This window comes from Oncorhynchus nerka, linkage group LG11 (assembly GCF_034236695.1).
Source record: "Oncorhynchus nerka isolate Pitt River linkage group LG11, Oner_Uvic_2.0, whole genome shotgun sequence".
Taxonomy (NCBI): domain Eukaryota; kingdom Metazoa; phylum Chordata; class Actinopteri; order Salmoniformes; family Salmonidae; genus Oncorhynchus; species Oncorhynchus nerka.
This window is the reverse complement of record NC_088406.1, coordinates 59,095,060-59,115,478: the sequence shown is the minus strand read 5'-3', so window position 1 is coordinate 59,115,478 and position 20,419 is coordinate 59,095,060. Positions and strand designations below refer to the sequence as shown.

The 20,419-nt window shown below is 42.3% G+C and overlaps 1 protein-coding gene across 1 annotated transcript in view; it reads right to left on the bottom strand.

Annotated features, from left to right (window-relative positions):
• The window catches only part of LOC115137248 (transmembrane protein 131-like), a 94,965-nt gene that overhangs the window by 31,118 nt on the left and 43,428 nt on the right, over window positions 1-20,419 (bottom strand). Inside the window, 10 exon segments of the mRNA XM_065024694.1 lie at window positions 123-267; window positions 395-500; window positions 2,926-3,031; window positions 3,134-3,192; window positions 4,718-4,898; window positions 6,327-6,404; window positions 9,950-10,054; window positions 11,263-11,379; window positions 11,875-11,998; window positions 16,913-16,984. Coding sequence (XP_064880766.1) covers window positions 123-267; window positions 395-500; window positions 2,926-3,031; window positions 3,134-3,192; window positions 4,718-4,898; window positions 6,327-6,404; window positions 9,950-10,054; window positions 11,263-11,379; window positions 11,875-11,998; window positions 16,913-16,984 — 1,093 coding nt within the window.

The window sequence follows — 20,419 nt, the reverse complement described above, 5'->3', positions numbered from 1 at the left end:
TAAGCAAAAAATTCTGGTCGACCTCATAAAAATGCCAACGGAATTCATGGAACCACATTTGTAGGACGTAGCCATCTTCTGAGATGCCCAGCGCAACTACAAAAGAAGACCACCACCCCTACCTTCAGTAAGCCCTGGGACTCCGGGGAGAGGGTGGCGTCCTGGACGGCGAGGGGGAAGTGGAGGGTGTTGGTCAGCCACAGGTCCACGTGGTCGGCTCCTCTCTGCCTCAGTCTCACCTGAAAGAGACTAGACAGCTCCAACCCCCTGGAGAGAGGAGGGACAACCATTTAAACGTGCTCTGGAGGAGTGAGAGGAACTCTTGTCTCTTAAATTGTGCTGATAACGTAACGCCCAAAAACTCCTTTTGAGCAGAGTATCTGTATGGTCTTACCTGTGTGTGATGTGGAAGCCAGGGAAAGTGTTCACTGTGTGATTCCCCAGGACCTGTAGGCTAATATGACTGGAGCATCTTCTACCCTGACCTGGCAGAGACCCTGCTGAACACAGTCGACATTGGATTTTAAAAGTAGGAGGTTCCTCTCGGTAAATAAGTTACGTTCCAGCTAATACAGGGCAGTCGGAAAGTACTCATAGCCCTTGACTTATTATACACTGTGTTACAGCCAAAACGTATGAAATAATAAATGATATTGTCTTGACTCAATAAGTATTCAGCCCCTTTGTTATGGCATGCCTAGTCATGCCTAGTCAAGTTCAGGAGTACATATTTGCTTAACAAGTCACTTAATAATTTGCAGGGACTCACTGTGTGTGCAATAAAAGTGTTTAAAATTATTTTTGAATGACTACCTCATCTCTGTACCCCCCACCTACTATTATCTGTAAGGTCCCTCAGTCGAGCAGTGAATTTCAAACACAGATTCAACCACAAAGACCAGGGATGTTTTCCAATGTCTCTCAAAGAAGGGGACCTATTGGTAAGCAGACATTGAATATCCCTTTGAGCATGGTGAAATTATTAATTACACTTTGGATGGTGTATTAATACACCCAGTCACTACAAAGATGACTACTGTAACTCAGTTGCCGGAGAGGAAGCAAACCACTCAGGCATTTCACAATGAGACCAATAAGAACCCCAGAGTGGAGGTGTCATAATACCCATAAGACAAAGTGGTCAAACAAGGAAATGGTCCCAATCATTTCTTCTGCCATTCATATTTCCAATAGGGGATTTTAAAAACACTTCAAATAAGGTCTGTGTTTTGTGTAGACTAACCCTGGTGAAATGTTTTCATAACCACGTAAATCTCTTTGACAAGATGGCGTATCCATATATTTCGGCTCTATTTACTCCGTCTAAGCCGCTAATTAGCCTCAAAGTAGACGTAATGCAAAACTACAAATCAAGCTCCTGCATGTTATCCCTAGCTGACACTGTTGCTAACATGTATTGTGTCAAATTAAAAAACTTACACAAGACAGCTCACAGAATTGTCCATTTCAAGAAATGTTGCAAATGTATTCATTACTACATTTAGTAAACAGATAGTTAATCCAGATTCTTACCTTTGCCTCAATTCGGCAGTCTTGTCCAGATCATCATGGTATTTATTTTTATTTTCATGATAGCTACATTAGCATCTAATTAGAGTTTCATTTTTAGGGGGTAAATACAGATGAATATTTTGATAAAAGTCACCTTGTCCTAGAGAGATTTAAACAGAAAACATCACATCTGGGTAGGCCAACATGAAACACAGCCCCCACTTTAAGTGTTTCTAAAATCTCTGATGGGAAAAATGTCTGGTGGAAAAACGATTGGAACCATTTCCCTGTTTGACCGCTAGGTATAATGGTTATTATGACTCATACTGTGGTACTCTATGGTGACTTTAAAAACATTTGAGTGAAATGGTTGTAATAGGAGAAAACTAAGGATGGATCAACAACATTGCAGTTACTCCACAATACTAACCTAATTGACAAAGTGAAAAGGAAGCCTGTAAAGAATACAAATATTCCAAAACATGCATCCTGTTTGTAACAAGGCACTAATGTAATACTGCAACAACAAAAATATGGCAAAGCGTTATGTTTAGGGCCAATCCAATACAGTAGTACTGTGTACCACTCTCCGTGTTTTCAAGCATAGTGTTGGCTGCATCATGTTATGGGTATGCTTGTAATTGCTAAAGACTGGGGAGTTTTTCAGGATATAAAAATAAATGGAACGGGAGCTAAGCACAGGCAAAACCCTCTAGGAAAACGTGGTTCAGTCTGCTTTCCACCAGACACAGAGATTAATTCACCTTTCAGCAGGATAATAACCTAAAACACAAGGAATAATCTACAATGGAGTTGCTTACCAAGATGACCGTGAATGTTCCTTGGTGGCGGAGTTACAGTTTTGACTTAAATCTACTTGAAAATCTATGGCAAGAGCTGAAAATGGTTGTCTAGAATTTTGAAAATAATAATGGGCAGGTGTGGAAAGCTCTTAGAGACTTACCCATGAAGACTCACAGCTGTAATCACTGCCAATGGTGTTTGTACAAAGTATTCACTCGGTGGTGTGAATACTTATGTAAATTACTTTGCAAAATTGTCTAGAAACATGTTTTCACTTCATCATTATGGGGTATTGGGCATAGATGGGTGAAACAAAGCACTTTAATTTTGAATTCAGGCTGTAAAAACAAAATGTGGAATAAGTCAAGGGGTATGAATACTTTCTGAAGGCACTGTACTACAACCTTGGGCCTTATTGCTTAAATATACACACATGCTATCAACTCACAAGCAAAATAGGAAAATATGTCACACAGCTGAGTTTGCTTGTTGCAGGTGTGTGGGAACAATTTGATGATGATACTTCAAGAGCAATTTGCAGGTTTTCCTTTTCTTTTAAGATATCAATATTATTACCACAAATGGCAAACAGAACCAGTATTTCTCTACCTTGACATTGTAACGTAGCCACTTCTGTGAAGTTTGTTGTTGATGCTCTCAGCAGGACTGGGCTGAACTCCAGAGTGCTGTCCACTTTGGATAGCAACTGTATTTCCTAATAAAAAAAATATACAATATAATCTCCTGCATGGGTAATACTGAATACATTTGAAATAGACTACATAGGAGTACACTGAGTACTCGCACAGAAACTTACCTTAACATAAAGTTTCTTTCCTCCTGAATTCAACATATAAATTCCTATTTTTGGCTCCCCTGTAGGACAGAATAAAGACATAATAGGTTAATGACATATTATTGAAAGAATCGAATAAATACTGTACTGCTGCCCAACAAAACACTGAAAATTGCACTTCTCTCTGTCGCCAGTAGGTGTCACTACGCACACAAAATGGATACATCCACCTTAAGACAGACCGTCAATAACAAAGCAATCTTCAGGGCTACTTGACATCCTCTTAGGTACTGTGACTGTACGCCGTGCACAGAATCTAAGGGCGTAACGCTGATGCTCTATGATGCCCATTCCAAGGTAGAAGATTAATGCCCCATCTATCCCATTTCATGCATGCCAATCACATCTTTTGTACACGAGACGAAAGATGACTGATAACACTCCTCACAGGAGGTCAGATGACTGACAATTGACTTAAAATTAGATCTAATGTTACTCACTAAGTGGTTTCAGTTCGGGTTTGATCTGGACAGTAGCACTAAGTGAAAGGAGGTGATTATGTTTACAGTATGCTGTGCTCTACTCTACAGCAGCAGTGCAGCAGTTGGGTGGGCGAAAGTGCTGAGCTGACACGTCGGGGCTGATTCCCTTGGGCAATTCCTTTCAACCGCAGGTTTCTCTGCAAGTGAGACTGTGGATGAAAAGTACCTGTTCTACCGTTCACGCTTCACCTCCATCGATAGCGTTGTATTGGCAAACCAATGAATGGCCAACCGTTCACTGGGAGTCACTAAGTTCACCGTTTTAGTACTGTTTCACAGAAATACACTTTTGTAAACTGACATGACCCAGATTAAGTCTACTATTAGATTAAAATGTAAATGGAGAAAGCCAGGAAAACAACCCGTAGTTGTTTATGATGTAGAAGTCGGTGGACAGAAGAACAAGGAAAGAACATCTAATCACCCATGTCTGGCCCCTAGTACCAAACTCTAAACAATGGTTGCAACCCAAGTGGCACCCAATTCCCTATATAGTGCACTACTTTTGACCAGAGTCCTATGGGATCTGGTAAAAAAAAGTAGTGGACTATGTAGGGAATAGGGTGTCATTTGGGACAAATCAATGTTAATCCATCATCAATCTACAGGCCTGGTGTGATAGGGATATTTTAGCATGGAGATGTAGCCTACTCTATAGTCCGGCCTTGATAAGGGAGCACTAACAGTCCTGTGTATGTAATATGGGGTGTGGTGGTGATGAGGATACAGGATTAACTTGCACCGATGGGCTGATCTAAGATCAGTTTTGCCGTTTCCCCTTTAATAGTTAAGATGAGAATTTGGGGAAGGACATGTTTGATTCTACAACTAGCTGTGGTAATATGCTCAATGGCTCAGCAGTGGTAAGGCCCCCAAATCCGAATCAGTGTTTCTTCCAGATGTTTCTTTAGGTGGGGTACAAAGGACCCTAAACCCGCGCAGACTACCAACATTCTGCATTAAAACCAACCAACATGCTTAAAATATTTTAAGTTATTCCTATCTCCCATGCCTTACCCCACCCTCCACCACCAAAAACTAGTCCCCTAGCCCCGACACCCACCATTGGCGGAGCCACGGCCCGTCGCTGGGGCGACCAACAGGACCAGGATGTGCTCGATGATGTAGGGCTTGAGCTTGTCCAGGTCAGCGGGGCGTTCTGTGCTTTCCGACAGCCTGATCTGGAGGTTGAGTCGCTGCTCTACCCCGGCCGCATGGTCCTCAACGCTCTGGAAGCAGGACCCCTGGGGAAACGGCAGGAAAGGCATACCAGTTACACAGAGGGAGCAAAGAGGGAGAAAGGGGGAGGGGGTTGGTTGAATAGAGCAGAGAGAATGAAGAGGAGTGTAGAAAGAGCGATTAGTGGGAGAGTGGAACGTGGAGAGCGATAGGGGGGCAAGAAAGGGGGACAGAGGGACAGAAGGAGAGACAAATGAGTAAAATTGTGTAAGAAATGTCAACGAGGAAGAGATGAAGGGGGAGTATACTAAAAGAGTGTGTGTGTGTGCATGCGTGTACAAACACACACACACACACAGTCAGCTAAAGGCAGAACTATGGGCAACAAGCTGCTTCTCTTCAGTCCCTCAGCACTGTACCTAACCCACTAACCCCCCTATAATCTGGCAAGATCCGTATCTGAGGGGTGCAAAGCCTGGCTCAAACCAGGCCTTGTCGTTTTAGGAGTAGGAGCGACTCAGGCCTGGACTTAAGAATCAGACAGCTATCTATCCCTGGCTAGACGCCACAGGGCCTGGGCCTACAATAACAAACACCAAGCCCCTGGGGATACAACAGATAGACTACCGGCCACTTCCTGAAGACGCCATATTAGTGCTTATCCCCCCTGACCATAGGAGTTGGCTATACTTCACAAACAGATCTGGGACCAGGCTACACCATACTAGAAGTATTCACAAGGCATTATGAAAAAACAAACAAAACAAAGTTGGGTTAGGTTTGAGCGATAGAGTGGTGTGTAGAGCTTGCGTCATTGGTGGCGATTGCGCCACCTGTGTTTAGGGAAGCTCCCGGGCCAATTAAAAGGTCTCGCGAGGAAGCAATTATGTTCCTAGCAAGTGGTCTCACTGTCCTTGGGGCTTCTTGAGGAACCAGACTGCAGTCAGATATCACAACACCGCAGCTCACTCAGATGTCCTGTACACATAATCCTTCAAAACAATTTCATCATGAGCAATGATTCTGCAGTAGACTTTAGAGCCCCAATTCATGTGACACAGGTAATAACTGACTACAGGAGAATAACCCTTGTGATTTATCGTGAAGCCAAGAAGATAGTGAGTACACACAATTAAGGAGTATTCAGCACTCGTGCTGACAATAGTTGGAAAAAAAGAAAATAAACTTTTAACGGCCATAAGTGCTATGAAAATGCCTGTAATATCAACGCTCAAAGTTATTCTTACAGTTCGCATGGAATGAGGACTTTGCAATTTAAACGTTTTGCCTTTAAAACGCAAATAGGTTGCCTCGAAAATATCAAGTGGTCATACACATGCATTTCTGTTGAGTCTGACAGCGTCTTTGTTTCGATTTTGGTAGCGTGTTCAATTTTGAACTAATATAAAAGCATATTTCAGTCTTTCAATTTACATACTGAGAACATTATAGTGAAAAGGCTGGTTTTAAAAAGTAAATGAGATGCCCAGTACCTGCGGCTGGCTGTACATGCTCTTGGGTAAACTGCACTCTAGCAGTAGCCCCAGGATAGTGATGTTGGAAGAATCTTCCTGTAACAGAGAACATAGAGTCAATGGTAGAAACTTACAATCAAGGAGGTTGATAACTCAGCCTTCATTCCAATGCTCTTTGATGAGACGAATAGCTGGAAAGGTCATGTTGATTAGACTAAATAAATTAAAGGCAGTTTCATTAATCAAGATTAAAGATCAAAATTACATCCACCACTCTTTTAGATGGAAGTCTAATGGGACTAGTGAAGAAATAAATACAGGCATGCGTAGCATAAATAACAAACTAAACTAATTGTGTGAGGTTATATTAAGCAAAACATTGGTAACATACAGTTGAAGTCAGAAGTTTACATACACCTCAGCCAAATACATTTCAACTCAGTTTTTCACAATTCCTGACATTTAATCCTAGTAAAAATTCCATGTTTTTAGGTCAGTTAGGATCACCACTTTATTTTAAGAATGTGAAATGTCAGAATAACAGGAGAGAGAATGACTTATTTCAGCTTTTAATTATTTATTCACATTTCCAGTGGGTCAGAAGTTTACATGCACTCAATTAACAACAACCTCATGCTAATCGCATTAGCTTACGTGAACTCAACCGTCCCGCAGGGGACGCATGTGGCGGATGAATCAGAATTAGTTGGGTAACATAGATAATTAAGATGTCTTATCTGCATAATATGCTTATGTGATATACTTGTTATTAGAATGTATCCCTTTGGACTCTAGTGTTGGCAGTTGCACTTCTTCCCTCAGCTGGGGCTCAGTCACCTGGGGCCCAGAGAGGGGAGAGGTCAGGCTTGTCTTTCACATGTCCCTGGTGCTATGCAGAATATCAGAAAGAGAAGAGGACAGGAGGGAACAATGTCTTCATATGTGAATGTGTCTTTACCTATTCTAAAACATGTGAAGAGATGGCGTGATTAATGGGGAATCAATTAGTGGTTTCCACAATGTTTGTGTGCCAGTCACTTCCTCCTTTGGCCTTGGGGGGTGTGTGTGGTAGTGTCTGAAGTTGACAATTGATTTATGTTGGTGTTTTTGTGCTAGGAGTAACAGGAACGAGATAGGAACCTTGTCTTAGGGAAAAAAACTTTACAATCATTTATAGCGAATCCTATCTGGCTAAGGGATACTCCTTTCTCATTTATACGGTCTCACCTTGTGACCCATTCTATGTATCGGTTGTTCGTCCTGTAGGTTGAAAGGGGTGTATCTTGGCTATAAAAGACCTTTGTACTTTTGTCTCGGCACTTTCAACGGATCATTAGAAATGGTGAATCGTTGACAAGTCGATTTAGTTTAATTGTAACTCGAACTTGTGTGATAAGTTTGTCTCTCCTCATTTGATAGTAAAGAAATGAACCACCACACCCACCAATCCTGAAGAAGTTTTAATGAAGCTGCCAATTGAGGACTTGTGAGGAGTCTGTTTGTCAAACCAGACACTAATGTATTTGTCCTCTTGCTCAGTTGTGCACCGGGGCCTCCCACTCTTTCTATTCTGGTTAGAGACAGTTAGTGCTGTTCTGTGAAGGGAGTAGTACACAGCGCTGTACAAGATCTTCAGTTTCTTGGCAATTTCTCACATGGAATAGCCTTCATTTCTCAGAACAAGAATAGACTGACGTGTTTCAGAAGAAAGTTCTTTGTTTCATGCCATTTTGAGCCTGTAATCAAACCCACAAATGCTGATGCTCAACTAGTCTAAAGGCCAGTTTCACTTCTAATCAGTACAACAGTTTTCAGCTGTGCTAAAATAATTGCAAAAGGGTTTTCTAATGATCAATTAGCTTTTAAAATGATCAACTTGGATTAGCAAACAACTTCCATTGGAACACAGGAGTGATAGATGCCGATAATGAGCCTCTGTACGCTTATGAAGTTATTTCATTAAAAATGATTTTAAAATGTTTTTTTTATTCTTTTAAAATCAGCCGTTTCCAGCTACACTAGTCATTTACAACATTAACAATGTCTACAATGTATTTATGATGAATTTTGTGTCATTTTAAATGGACAGAATTGAGCTTTTCTTTCAAAAACAATGATGTTTCTAATTGACCCCGAACTTCTGAAAGGCGGTGTACATGACCAGCATTATTGCCCTGAGTCATTGAACCCTATGACCTTTGTGGTTCTATACCAGGTTATTTACTGTAAAGTCTTTTGTGACAACTATTGATTTAGGAAGGGCTTTTATGAATTCAAAACTGATTGATTGATTTATCAACATGACCTATAGGTTATCCCAACTACAAGGCAGATCTCTTTGACACAAGTCTTCACTAGTCAAGATCTTATACTTTGGTGACAGTATTCATACATGACAGCATATTTGGATTGGTGCGTAGTGCGTTATTTAATATCAAAAGTGGTGGTGAGCTCAAAGCTCCAGTACACACTGTGAAATAACAGTAACCTCGTCCAATGACTTGGTGAGAGAGAGAGAGACTTAATTTCAACCTCCCCACTAAAGAGCCAGAGAGAGATAGAAAGTGAGACAGAAATAAAGTGACAGGAGTAAAGAAATAAAGGGAAGGGGGAACTAAATTTGAATCTGGCTGCCAAAACTCGGTCTATATTTAAACCTGTTCATATGTTCAGCAGCTCAACAGGCCGTGTTACAGCAACACAAACCACAGACACCGTACAGGAACAACTTCACTCTCACAACGCCTGTCTACCTCGCATAAAAGTATATCCAGATCAGTGAAGAAACTATGGTTGTCCCAAATGGCACCCGATTCGATTTATAGTGCATTATTTCAACAAAACCCTATTTTCTATATAGAGCACTGATCAAAGGTTGTGCACTATATAGGCAATAGGGGGGCATATATTTAAGACGCAGCCCATAAATTGTTTTGTAAAACTTCAGTGTTGTAACAGAAGAGCGTGTTCAAAATAAGTGGTCGATTTATTAAGTAAACCATACTGAGAATTAACAAAAACAACCATCTTGCAAAACATGTTTAAATAAAGACTAGAAGCAAGTCTGAGTGATTGTGAGAACGCAGCCAGGCTGACATTTTGTAACTGCCACCTGCTTCCTGTTGCCGAGGGTAACGCTCCTCCGAAGAAGCCTTGTCGCTTTCACGTCTTCCCTTGATGTTTTTAAAAGTGAGTGCGTGTGTGATGGGACTGTTTTCATGCTCCGTGTGTGTGTGCACACAAGTGTATACACAAATATGAACGTGATTGATCATGTGTGCGCATGCATGAATGTGTATATACCTTGTGAGTGCGCGTACGCCTCATGTAAGTGTGTGTTTATGCCTCTGTGTTGGGTTCTCTCTTTATTGGGACTGGCAAAGAGGGGAAGATTGACATCTGATAGCCAGCAGCTGACAATACAGCAAGGCCTGCACACTGCAGAGCAGGGCAGAGGGACACGCTAGCAAGTTTTCTGTGGTAAATGTGTTTGCTTGTTGTTATGGCATGTGTGTAAGTCTTTATAGTACTGTGGTAAACATATGTATCCTGTTGCCACATGTCTGCTGACTTCCTTGTCCAGGAACAATTGCCTGTTGGGCAATAAATCAAGTGTATGGAGTTGAATGGAATGGACGTACCTGAGTTTGGCTTAGCTTGATGCTCTGGATGTGGGAGAATATGAGGACACTGTCCTTCCTATTGACCCCATTTAAAGAGCCCCAGGGGACGCCCAAACCAAAAACCTGGGTGAAAGGACATCACTGTTAAAGGGACAGTTCATATAATATGACAGAAATGACTTATTTTACCTCGAGATGTCTAATGTGTCAGAAGAGTGTGCAATCCAAAAGCAAAGTTTTGTTTACTTGGCCATTGTAAAGGGACTGATTAGACCACAGAATATTAAATCAAAGGGAGTGAATGAATCCAAGGTTGCATGCTAATGTAGCTTATGCTAATAGTGGCCATGATGTATACAACACTGGAGAATGAATCATCGTAATAAACACAATCCCCATATTTAATGATTGGGTGTACTAAATTGTGCCTTTTCACTGATTAACAGAATATATTTAGGCCTAGGCACCCTTCCTTCCCTCCCTGCCAAGAACGAATGCTGATTTAACTATTAATAGGGCTTTGGGCATTTATGTCACTCTGTTATTAACACCCATCTGCTTTGATGCGTCTTTAAAAGGTCAGGGGTCAAAGGTGCAAAATATCACATCACAGCCATTACTTCCTGTGTTTCAAAACGATTGCAAAACTAACTTCAACATGCCTTCCACCAAGCACACAATGTTCTTTTTGAGTCCATATTAAAAACAGATCCCTGGCTGTGGGTCAGAGCATAAGTCCCAAATAGAACCCTAGTCTATAGTGTAGGAATACTTTTTTTTTTAATTAAAAAACTTTTACCCCATTTTCATGGTATCCAAGTGGTAGTTACAGTCTTGTCTCATTGCTGCAACTCCTGTACGGACTCGGGAGATGCGAAGGACGAGAGCCGTGAGTCCCCCGAAACACAACCCAGCCAAGCTGCACTGCTTCGTCACACAATGCCCGCGTAACCCGATAGCCAGCCGCACCCATGTGTCGGAGGAAACACTGTACACCCGGTGACCGTGTCAGCGTGCACTGCGCCCAGCCCGCCACAGAAGTCGCTAGAGCGCGATGGGACAAGAACATCCCTGCGGCCAAACCATCCCCCTAACCCGGACGATGCTGGGCCGTTTGTGCACCGCCCCATGGGTATCCCAGTCGCGGCCGGCTGCGACTGAGCCTGGACTCGAACCAGGATCTCTAGCGGCACAGCTAGCACTGCGAGGCATAGCGCACTACTTTTGACCACAGTCATACAGGCACTGGTGAAAAGTAGTGCAGTAAATAAGGAGCCGTTTGCGACGTAGACCGGAGAGCATTAGTATCATATGCTCATATCACTACTGACCTGGTAAGAGAGAACCCCGTGGGCCGATGTGTTTATAAATAATGAGTTTTCTACGTTGCCCTCCTCCGTCGGGAGGAAGACCAGTTTAAATGAGGCCTTCCCTCTGGGTGGGATTACCTGAAAGCAGAGAGGACACGGGGTCAGGGTTCACTGATAGGCAATGACTACGTTACAATGTCCATACTAGCATGGCTTCATACTCTGTAGTATGCTGGTGAGGCACACAACTTCCACCACTTTTATGAGAATCATGCTGAGAATGATTTGTGGGTTAATTTCAGCATGGAATCGGTAGGAGAAATTTTCTAAGCAGAGCAGGGAAATGCTGTGGGTTTCAATGGCAGTTTGAGAGTTTAAATAGCTGTACTGGTGGCCCAAGGGACTGACATGAGAAAGAGGGGGGAGTGGAGAGGTAGACAAAGAGAGGAAAAAACAGCGTGAGTGAGTGAGGTGAGAGGTAGACGAAGAGAGGAAAAACAGCGTGAGTGAGAAAGAGAGAGAAACAGGAGAGAGAAGCAAAACAGAGATTGTTGCGAGAAACTGGATGCAGAGGGGTGTGTTTGGGTGAGAGAGGGAGGGAGTGTCCGAGGGAGGGCACACACACACACTCACCCTTCTGTGGAACGAAGGCATGTGAAAATGTCTGCTGGATGTAAACATTGACAGCAGTGTCACTGGAAGTTCCTGGCTGGGGTTGTGTATGTATATGGTTTCAGCTCTTGGCAGCCCCAGTGGCCTACAGAGAGTTGGAGAGAGATGGACACAACAAGCACCTCTCATTGTTCTATTCAGAGGCATAGTAAACATCAAGCTATACTGAACAAAAATATACATGCAACATGCAACACTCAAAGATTTTGCTGCGTTACAGTTCCTATAACGAAATAAGTCAATTGAAATGAATTCATTAGGCCCTAATCTATGGATTTCACATTACTGGGAATACAGACATATGTTGGTCACAGATACCTTATATATATATACAGTGCCTTGCGAAAGTATTCGGCCCCCTTGAACTTTGCGACCTTTTGCCACATTTCAGGCTTCAAACATAAAGATATAAAACTGTATTTTTTTGTGAAGAATCAACAAGTGGGACACAATCATGAAGTGGAACGACATTTATTGGATATTTCAAACTTTTTTAACAAATCAAAAACTGAAAAATTGGGCGTGCAAAATTATTCAGCCCCCTTAAGTTAATACTTTGTAGCGCCACCTTTTGCTGCGATTACAGCTGTAAGTCGCTTGGGGTATGTCTCTATCAGTTTTGCACATCGAGAGACTGACATTTTTTCCCCATTCCTCCTTGCAAAACAGCTCGAGCTCAGTGAGGTTGGATGGAGAGCATTTGTGAACAGCAGTTTTCAGTTCTTTCCACAGATTCTCGATTGGATTCAGGTCTGGACTATGACTTGGCCATTCTAACACCTGGATATGTTTATTTTTGAACCATTCCATTGTAGATTTTGCTTTATGTTTTGGATCATTGTCTTGTTGGAAGACAAATCTCCGTCCCAGTCTCAGGTCTTTTGCAGACTCCATCAGGTTTTCTTCCAGAATGGTCCTGTATTTGGCTCCATCCATCTTCCCATCAATTTTAACCATCTTCCCTGTCCCTGCTGAAGAAAAGCAGGCCCAAACCATGATGCTGCCACCACCATGTTTGACAGTGGGGATGGTGTTGTTCAGGGTGATGAGCTGTGTTGCTTTTACGCCAAACATAACGTTTTGCATTGTTGCCAAAAAAGTTCATTTTTGGTTTCATCTGACCAGAGCACCTTCTTCCACATGTTTGGTGTGTCTCCCAGGTGGCTTGTGGCAAACTTTAAACAACACTTTTTATGGATATCTTTAAGAAATGGCTTTCTTCTTGCCACTCTTCCATAAAGGCCAGATTTGTGCAATATACGACTGATTGTTGTCCTATGGACAGAGTCTCCCACCTCAGCTGTAGATCTCTGCAGTTCATCCAGAGTGATCATGGGCCTCTTGGCTGCATCTCTGATCAGTCTTCTCCTTGTATGAGCTGAAAGTTTAGAGGGACGGCCAGGTCTTTCTTGGTAGATTTGCAGTGGTCTGATACTCCTTCCATTTCAATATTATCGCTTGCACAGTGCTCCTTGGGATGTTTAAAGCTTGGGAAATCTTTTTGTATCCAAATCCGGCTTTAAACTTCTTCACAACAGTATCTCGGACCTGCCTGGTGTGTTCCTTGTTCTTCATGATGCTCTCTGCGCTTTTAACGGACCTCTGAGACTATCACAGTGCAGGTGCATTTATGCGGAGACTTGATTACACACAGGTGGATTGTATTTATCATCATTAGTCATTTAGGTCAACATTGGATCATTCAGAGATCCTCCCTGAACTTCTGGAGAGAGTTTGCTGCACTGAAAGTAAAGGGGCTGAATAATTTTGCACACCCAATTTTTCAGTTTTTGATTTGTTAAAAAAGTTTGAAATATCCAATAAATGTCGTTCCACTTCATGATTGTGTCCCACTTGTTGTTGATTCTTCACAAAAAAATACAGTTTTATATCTTTATGTTTGAAGCCTGAAATGTGGCAAAAGGTTGCAAAGTTCAAGGGGGCCGAATACTTTCGCAAGGCACTGTATATATATATTTTAAAAAATGGGGGGGCATGGATTAGAAAACTAGTCAATATCTGGTGTGACCACCATTTGCCTCATGCAGCGTGACGCATCTCCTTCACATAGAGTTGATCAGGCTGTTGATTGTGGCCTGTGCAATGTTGCCCCAATCCTCTTGTGCGAAGTTGCTGGATATTGGCGGGAACTGAAAACACGTCGTACACGTTGATCCAGAGCATCCCAAACATGCTCAACGCTTGACATGTCTGGTGAGTATGCAGAACATGGAAGAACTGGGACATTTTTAGCTTCCAGGAATTGTGTACAGATTCTTGCGACATGCGGCCGTGCATTATCATGCTGAAACATGAGGGGATGGCGGGGGATGAATGGCACGACAATGGACCTCGTCAAGGCATCTCTGTGCATTCAAATTGCTATCGATAAAATGCAATTGTGTTCGTTGTCTGTAGCTTATGCCTGCCCATACCATAACCTCACCACCACCAACGTTGACATCAGCAAACTGCTCGCCCACACAACGCCATACATGTTGTCTAGGGGTTGTGATGACAATCGGACGTACTGCCAAATTCTCTAAAACGATGTTGGTAGAGAAATTAACATTCAATTATCTGGCAACAGCTCTAGCGGACATTCCTGCAGTCAGCATGCCATTGGAAGCTCCCTCAAAACTTGAGACATCTGTGGCATTGTGTGACCATGCTGCACATTTTAGAGTGGCCAGCCCAAGGTGCACCTGTGTAATGATCATGCTGTTTAATCAGTGTAAAATACTTTATCGCAATTGGACATCGACAAAGTAATATTTCTAAACTACTATGAAACTAACTTTTGTTTAAGTACAATTTAGACATTGTTACCTCATTTGCAGTTTTACCATGATAACATTCTAGTTACCACTGTAGTTATAGAGTAACTTCAGGGCATAAGAGTGCGACTCAATGCAAAGTTTTTCCGATTGTGTCAACACTGACATAGCATCAACACTTGACCATGAGCTGGAAATGTCCCTTTAATAGTGACGTTTCCTCTAGGGACAGATCTAGGATCTGTCCCGCTTCCACTTCCCTCCCCCAATCCTAACCTTAACCATTAGCGGGGGGAAACGCAAATCTGACTCAAGATCAGTATCTAGGGGCAAATTCACCCTACACCATTTTATTGACTACAAGACAAGTTAGCACTTCCTAGAAACGAGGAAGTCACTTTTGCTCCTCTGACACTTCTCCGGGGCTGACATCAAAGGATAAAACGTGACATAGTTCAGATCAACCACAAAAACGAAGCGAGCGCAGCCTGCTATTGAAAGGTCTATGGTGACCTTTGGAGCTATGCTTAGCGCTCTCCATTTAGCCTTTCAATATTTTGATGTGTTTGTAATAAAAAAAGGGGGCAAAGCAACAAAAAGGCAGGAGTCACCTGTGTCCCTCTTAAAGGAGAGGTTTGCAGATTAACTTAATAGCTGCAGGTGCAAGCTTTCCTCATGCTAGCGTCATCATAACCATAAGCCAGGAATATATAAATACACCTGATAGTAACTTTTAGAGCTACTGTACAACGTAAAGTCATTGGATAGGTCAAACTCCATTTCCTAACGTGATCAAGTAACAGATAGGAGTTTTGCCTTGCCTATTTTATAATCTAGATGTTTCCTCAATTCAACGCTGATGTTAAAAGACAGCAGAAATTCCATCCTCTTTATGCGAAGCTACTGCCTGTCTTAGCCACTCGTATCACATGACTGGGGACCTGCATTGTAGTAGGGACAGGGGGGTTTGTTGTATGTTTAAACTACGGGATGACGAGTAAATACTGCGAAAGTAGTGCACTACATATAGGGAATAGAGTGCCCATATGGCTCTGGTCAAAGTAGTGCATTATATAGGGTGCCACTGGGCTCTGGTCAAAAGTAGTGCACTATATAGGAAAGAGGGTGACATTTGGGACACAACTTCAGTAAATAAAAGGTCTGTTTGGGCATGCCTGGTTCCCTCTGTGCTGCCTGGCAAACGGAAAAAGGACGGTGTGCTAATGTTGCATACAAACACGGTATATTGCCATTGCTGAAATTACTGGGCTGTTGGGTTAGCCTAGTTAGCGAGTGGCAGGCAAGGCTAGTGGGCGAGGATGAGGTTGAGTTTAACACCTTGTGCTGGTGTGCTTGTGTTGTTATGGCTGCTTTGCTTGATGCCACTGTAAAACAAGGGCGTGGGATTGCATTGTTTAAACACGTCAGTCATATAGCAACCATTGTCCAAAGCAATAAGGTATGGACGAGGATACATCCTAGGTCGGACCTAGTGTTTACTAGTTTGGGGAATGGGGTATTTCTCAGATTTAGAAACAGAAATAATTAACAAATACATATCTTGGATACTTGGATCAATAGATAAACAAAATGAAATGGGAAATAAACAGACCTTGGAGGGATTTAAAATATGTCAGAGGATACATTTTTTCAGCTGCAAATAGTAGCAGTGGGGACAGCCGTCCAAGCACAACAAAGAGTCTCGCTATTCTGGTGATTGTTTTGGGAGCGGGGAGGCAAACAGCAGAGTTCTAAACGTTTCCCCTTGGGTCTGACCCTCTCCCTTATTCAGTCTCGCGCTTATGGGAAGAGAGCTGAGCTGCTCATGACCTTATTTGGTCGTCATCTGTCTGTTCCTTTGGCTTCCTCTGCGTTTAAAAGGCCCCTTGCTTTATACAGAGAGCTTCTCCACTTCTACTGCTTTTTATCATCATTTTCTATGCATGTGATTCTTCATGGGGGCTTCCGGTGACATAATCCAGACATGGTTAGGTAAAGGTTACAGATATTTTGTTGATTTTGGCATACGACGCTATTTCCACATTACTCTGATAACTGTCGGATTGTGATTTGGAGTCGGTGTCTTTTGCACCCATGTGTACGTCTAAAATGAGGTGGTTGGTTATAGTAGCTCCAAACACGGGATTTATCAAGGTCTTGACGTTGGCTTATGTTTATGAATCGTTTTCTCTGAAACCAGGAAGTGAGAGAAATAAACTCACTGTGCCCCAAACTCCAGCGATGGTGGCTGGAAGCGCAGCGGCCTTCCATTCTCCGGCACATAGAACGAGGAGCTGGCGAAAGAAAGACAAAGAGAAGAACACATTTATGTACACGTACACCTATCAACTCAGCGGCCTTCCATTCTCCGGCACATAGAACGAGGAGCTGGCGAAAGAAAGACAAAGAGAAGAACACATTTATGTACACGTACACCTATCAACTCAGTGGAGTTCCAATGGGACCTTACCCTATGAAACAAGTGAGCGCTCGGGCGACTTGGCAAAACGCTGACTCTCCTATCTAACACAGCCAGAGTGGTGGCCAAATCTCGAGTCCTCTGAGACACTTGATCGTCCTACTCGTAAAAACAAATATACATAAAAATATAACAAAAGGCAGAGAGGGGTGTCAGAGATGAATTAGGGGGATTTAAATGGAAGTCTCCCGCTTGCCAAATCCATTTCACACCCCATTGGGGGGGGCTCGAGTTGAAACACGACAAAGACAATGAGAGTTCTTTATTAAAAGAGCTGCTTTACAGTGTCTTTGGAAAACTCAAGCCGCATGTGTTGGGAGTTGGACTTAAACCTGCTTTCATCAACACCAATGTGGGTCCTTCTATTTGTGATTGGAATTCTACTCATTTCAATAAGGTAAATAAGAGCCTGGTTTCTGTATGTTTAGACACCAAATAGAAGAAAAATGGGAGAGACTGCCTGGACTGTCCAATGAGAAATTGCCTATTTTTTTTGTTGCAAAATGTTTTAGATAGTTTTTCGTTGCCGTAATGAACATGCAGCCCTGTATTGCACTGCAAGCGAGCGTCGAGGCACGCAACAAAACAACACAGTCAATCGCCACTGACACCGTTACAACAGAAGGTGGTGGTTTCTAATTCTGAGCTTCAATAAGAATAGCTCTCGGACATCGGACATCACACACACACCTCCTTCAGTTTCATATTAAAAACTCTAAACTATCAGAGGTGTGAATCCAATGTTGCCAAGGAGCCTTCAATGTTGCACAATTGCCGCAGGTACAAGTATATTCCGTTATGCATCTTATTTATCAAACATGTATAGCATTCAGATACAGAGCCTTTGAGTGGAAAAATCGGTCAGACAGCGCGAGAGCTGCGGCTACAGCATCTCAAACAGCAACGGCATACATTGGCAACAGAAGGCAGGCTTCGTCACGGTCACACACCACTTTGCAATGAGCTGGAGGCAGTATGCATATACTTAATGGTTGGAAAACTGAACGTATTAATACATATTATGGAGGCATGTCTTACCTCAGTCTATATCAGTGGAAGCAATCATTACATATAAACTTTATTTCACTACCCAGTAGCCACAATCCTAGTCATATTAGCAACCCGTGCTAGTTGTTGCATATTAAATGTCTAAAGGATACTTTCATCTTGGTCACATAAAACCACTTACATGTGCGGTGCCCTGCGTAGCCCGCTGCCCTGCGTAGCCCGCTGCCCTGCGTAGCCCGCTGCCCTGGGTGCATTGCTGCGCTTATAACGTGTAGAAATAATAGTTGATCAACATTGTTATGTAGCCTACTGGTTGTATGAATTAGGGATCAATCATCCCACAACTGTCCCAGAGTCTGTTTGGAATTCATTTCTAGGCAAGGTGACCAATAGAATAGGTAAACCTTTCTACTGTGGGGGATAGTAGATTGACAGGCTAGTGATTCTGCTGTTGGTTACTTGTCTTTGCTGATGAAATGTAAACGTGGACAGTTAACATCTTCAAAGTGCACGTCAGAATTCAGTAAGAAGGACCGCACATCGTTGCATCCTCGACTTGCATGTTCTGTTAATATAAATGACCATAATCTAAATGTGATTTCTGTCATTCTGAGCACCGTGGGTGGACGACCTAATCAGGTTACACATCCAATGCATATGGGTCCGATAATTTCTCAAATGTTCGGTAAATTAAAATCCCGTCGGGTAAATTAAAATCCCCCAAATGGATACCCTGGCTGGGTTCTAGTGATGATAAACATGTTTATTTGACACGTTGATTGTTGGAATAGATGGGGATGCCCATCAACTAGCTCAGTGTTTCCCAATCAGTCCTGGGGACCCAAATTGATGGGGGCATAAAATAAATCGACAGCTACACATCGGGATATCATTTACTATATGTCGTATTGTTACACAACAGGACTGTTAAAACGAGCTGCCTGCTAATTATCTATAGGCTGTGTTTCAACTTGTCAATTATTTTCTAACAGTTTGAATTGAAGTGTGTACCGCCTCCTCATTAATTCAAATAGAAGTAGCCCATTTCAGTGTTGTTTGAGGCTTAATTTAGCTGGACAAGCTACAAGCTTCCCTCTTCGAGAAGAGCCCTTCCCCATTTCTTCTGCACAAAGTATGCAGACATTTGCAGTCTTGCACAAACTGGTACATTTTCTGACTGGCCGCTCACATTGTTGCATTGTTGTTTTCCTTATAAATAATAACTTTGGACATGTGTAAGTTGCTATCAAAGTAATTGCCTTAGTTTCTGTGTATCTTGTTGTTTCTACTGTAGCATACAGTATGTATGTATGTATGTATGCACAGTTTTATTAACGTTTTCAAGTACTGGTGACAAATAATGCATTCTGATTATTGCATAGATTGTAATGGACACCTAGGATGTGTGTAAAATACTTTCTTGGTATTTTGTTGTACTGATTATAATGAGCTACTGCTAAGCTATTTGCCAGCTATGTGTGGCACCATGTTTGTTGACATTATACAATGCATTCTGGGTGTCACGTAAACGTCTGTCAGACCAAAGATGTTATGAGGTGAAGGAATGGTTCACTTATCTTTCGAGTAAACTTCCAGAAGTGAATGAAGGAAAGTGGATGATCGTAGATGACACACCCCCTTGAGCATGCATACTGCAAACAGACCAAACTCATCTCATCTTTGGTTGACGCAAAAAAAAACTAAAATGGCAGCTTGCACAAACTACCCATCGTCGGATTACTTTTGATTTCTAGAAAGTGTTTAACTCAATTATTTCGATCAACTTTGAGCTCACCTGTGATGTGACAATTTATAAATAGTAACTGCCATTAGCTAATTCATATTGTGGTTTCTGTCAGCCGAAAGTGCTCTAAATAGGTAAATCTTCCCTTAGTTAGCGCTAGGACTAATACATTTCCCAGTTTAGATGATTGTGTATGCTGTCACTATTTCTGTGAATGTCTGAACAGGACATCGAAAATTAAAACTGTTCACATTCAGGACATATCTTTGTATGGACTGTGTTTGTGGGGAAAAAGTGTGGCCAGCTCAAATGCTGACTGTTGCATCAATCGAAACTAGACGTTCTAATCACACTGGTTTGAGCGTACGCTGTAGAATGATCACACCCGTTTGTTGGTACATGTGAAAAGGTTAAATAGGGAGCCAATTTGTTTTCAGCACTTATTTCCACGACTGATCAAAAGCCATTTTCTTATGATCTCTCATCTCTCTGAAGCAG